At 35.3% G+C, this 3690-nt stretch overlaps 1 protein-coding gene across 1 annotated transcript in view; it reads right to left on the minus strand.

The window, feature by feature from the left end:
• The window catches only part of LOC107453286 (alpha-Mannosidase class I a), a 56336-nt gene extending 54007 nt beyond the window's left edge, over positions 1-2329 (minus strand). The window contains exon 1 of the mRNA XM_016070044.4: positions 1604-2329. Within this exon, the coding sequence (XP_015925530.1) occupies positions 1604-2236 (633 nt within the window). The 5' untranslated portion in view covers positions 2237-2329. The remainder of the gene's footprint in view (positions 1-1603) is intronic.
• Between the last annotated feature and the right edge of the window lie 1361 nt (positions 2330-3690).

The raw sequence follows: 3690 nt of genomic DNA on the forward strand, positions 1-3690 counted from the left end.
TACAAAATAACTGAAAAATGTATTAACAGTTTTGAAGGGCATAACATCAGTTTCAGTTACTGACACTGGTGATGTATCACCACTATGCTAAAAGAATTGAACATGAATAAAATAAAAGTATTCTTGAATAGTACTATAGATAAATAAACCTGTTTATGACAAACCAAGCACTTAGTTCCTAATATATTAACCTGTATAGCAAGGTCGAACTTCAGTTATGTACTATTGAATGAGAGGACCAATTGAACTTGATTACTGATTAATCTTCCTTTGTTTAAATTGAAGAGTCAAACAATATTAATAAAACATTATACTTTTAAAAACAAATATTGACTAGTATATATAATTATCAATATGTTATTAGTTCTATGTTTATTATACCTCTTAAATATTGTTCAGCCAAAATTGTGACATAATTCGAGTAAAAGGGTTTTGGACAGTTTAAGAAAGTTTTGGACAAAGGGGTTTTGAACAGGACTGTTTAAACCAGGGTTTAAACCGTGGATTATTCCATTCTGTCCTAAACCTTGCCAACCCTATGAACCCATGCTGGAAATGCTGTCGTTTGCAGCTAGGGGTGCTTCCCAATTATGACCAGACCAAGAAACAGATCATAAATTGGAAATACTCCTAGTAGCTTATGGCGACATTTCCGGGCATGGGTTCATATTCAATTTCAATCCTGAAAATGTGTTTTAACTCCTCTAAGAGTGTGGCACAACATTTATGCAACCCCTCATTCATCTAACATTTTCAAAATTGCACATTTTGCCGAAGAATACACTAAAAATGTAATTTAATAGTAAAAAAAACCATAGCTATAGGAGAAAAACTCATCTCAAATATCTGAAATCTCCACATCCAAATTAGGCAAGTTCAAGAGTTTGTATTGTGCAAAAAATTCATTCACCAGTGTTATCTCTTATCTGTAACGCTTAAATATATGTTATACATTATTCTAAATATGCATTTTCAGTTAATGCTCAACTGCAAACACAGCATTTTTATTGCATCCATTGACATTCATGTGAAGAATTGTACCCACTAAAAACTAGAACATTGTTTCTTGGTAAAACTAATATTAAAAGTAGTTGCCTGGAATCACTACAGACTTTTGCAATGCTCTTAGTCACTGCACTACTTTTTCAAACATTTACGAGACCCCTACTATACATAACATTTTCAGACTTATACATTTTGAAAAGAATAGACTAAAACTGTCATTTAATAAAAGAAATGCAGCTTTAGGAGCAGAGTAATTTCAGATTTCAAAAACATACATCCAAATTCAAGAGTATATATAAATTTGCAAGTAGAAAAAATTTGTTCACCAGTGCTATCTGCTATTTTAAATGTATTAGTTATATTTCTTGTCAACATTCAGGGGCATTTTCTTTACACCCATTGACGGACCAGTGAAATTTTTTAACTATCAAATTCGAAAAATTAGTTACGATAGAACCTTGTTTCCCTGCTAAACTAACGTTAAAATTAGTAGCCAAGAATCGCTATAAACTACTGATTTTTGAATCCCACAGCTCACTACATTACTTTTTAAAAAAAAATAGTTAGCAAGCACGTGAAATCAAGAAATAAAACTAACCTCCTTGATTTTATTCCTTTTTTCTCTAATGTCAGGATCAGCTGGTTCTCCACCTCTGGTTCCAGGACCACCTGGATGATCCCTGACGATGTCATTTAACTCGGATGATTTTCTGTCAGTCATTGGAATGTTCACAACATTATTGACCCACTGTTCTTGTGGATCATTGCTCTTATGCTCTAAATTTTTGGACGCAGTAGATTGCAATAGTTCATTTTTTGGCAATGGGTTCTCTACCTGAGCCTTATCCATGTTTTCTTTCATATTCTTCTGTCTCTCTTTTTCTAAATCATCTTGGATTTTGAGAATAAGTTTAGCTCGATCCATTATTAGATGAGGATCAACATTGTTGACATCATGCGGCCGAAAAACATTTTTGTCGACGACTTGAAGAGGTGGTAAAAGAAGATCGGATCCCGCATCTCTGAGTTGGCGATAAGCAGTGTTGATAGTAGAGCCCGAGCGAAGCTCTGGTAAAAAGAAAAATGTTCCAATACACACAGCCACGAAAGTCCCTAGAACAAGCAATACTATGTATTTTTCTCGAAGTCGAAGAGTTTTACGGCCACCGGCAGTAACAGGAGCTCCATTGATATAACGTTGATAGGTTGGTAATAGAGCATTGGTCGCCATTTTACATACCAGCTGGAGAAAAGATTGATAAATAAACTGAAAGTGAAAAGTTTTCTATAAATAACGACAGATGGCGCTAAGAAGGAAGTTGACTGTACTGCCAGATGCATGAATTAAGATTTCGCTGCTCTTCCGAGTTATTGCTTTTAGCTTACTAATATTTCATTGGGAGTTTTCACGCAGGGCACCTTATGGATCATTCTCACTGAATGTGATTCGTTATCTATGCGATCATTAGCAATCGAAATGGGCTGCAGGTGGCGTAGAGCAGAACTCTTTTCCTATGGCAACACTTCACATGCTTTCCCCATTAGCTTCCCCATTTCTTTCCCCATTTCCCCATTTATATTGAAATCTTTTAACTTGAAAAACTATATGGAACTGAAAACTACATTAAACATAGTTCTAAAGAAAAGTATCATAGAAATTTTAAAAAATATTTTTATTAAATAAAAAGGAAAAATATTAAGAAAAGGGAATTATTGTAGTACATTCCTATACAACTGAAAAGAGGAAGAGAGGGAAGGGAGAAGGGCTAAATGCATGAAACCGGTCTCTCCCCAGATGGCGTATTTGAGTGTTGCGATCGCGAATAGGTCGCTTAGGTCACGTCACTATTCCCCGGAGTCTATTCTATTCGCGATCGCAACGAACTATAGGAGGCGTTGTTGTATGAGACGGATACCAGCGATTTCCATATGAACAGTGATTCAGTAAAATGTACCAATTCCCACAACATGAAACCAGGGCCGGATTGAAGCTTGGCTGGGCCCTAAGCTATTGAAAATGATGGGGCCCTTATAAGTTCAATTCGATTTCTATACACTTAAAGTAAACTGTCTTGTTTTTCATTGCTGAGTATTAACATTATGTTATAAAAAAAATCGTAGAACCATTCTTCTATTGCAAATAATTTTTGAACGAGGAAAAATGAGTTACAACAGAAACACATTTTAAGATCATCATAAGCACAGAATAAACATTTGGTGTGTTGGAAGGGCCATTCGCGATCGCAACGAACTATAGGGGGCGTTGTTGTATGAGACGCATACCTGCGATTTCTATATGAACCGTCATTCAGTTACTCTGGAGACGTCGTTAATGTAGCGTGTAGCATTGCAACGTTCCTTCTTTAATGTNTCAAAATCTATAAGACTTAAAAACATGAAATTATGGAGGTGTGTAGAAAATATGTAAGGAGTTTAGAAAGAATACAAGAAAATACAATTTGATTATTAGTTTTATTTCATTAAAAACGCCGTTGAACAACCGACTTAATTTTGAGTTCATAAATACCAACCTTTAACTCCGTAGCCTTGTAATTTTGAACCCAATCCAGAAGACAAGGGAACTCCTGGATGAGGAATTCATTTATGAGAACTTTGTGACCCCAACAGATTTAACTTGCACCAGCCTCCATTTTATACACGGGTATTCTTCAACCAGCTGGATTA

This window comes from Parasteatoda tepidariorum, chromosome 9 (assembly GCF_043381705.1).
Source record: "Parasteatoda tepidariorum isolate YZ-2023 chromosome 9, CAS_Ptep_4.0, whole genome shotgun sequence".
In the NCBI taxonomy this organism is placed as follows: domain Eukaryota; kingdom Metazoa; phylum Arthropoda; class Arachnida; order Araneae; family Theridiidae; genus Parasteatoda; species Parasteatoda tepidariorum.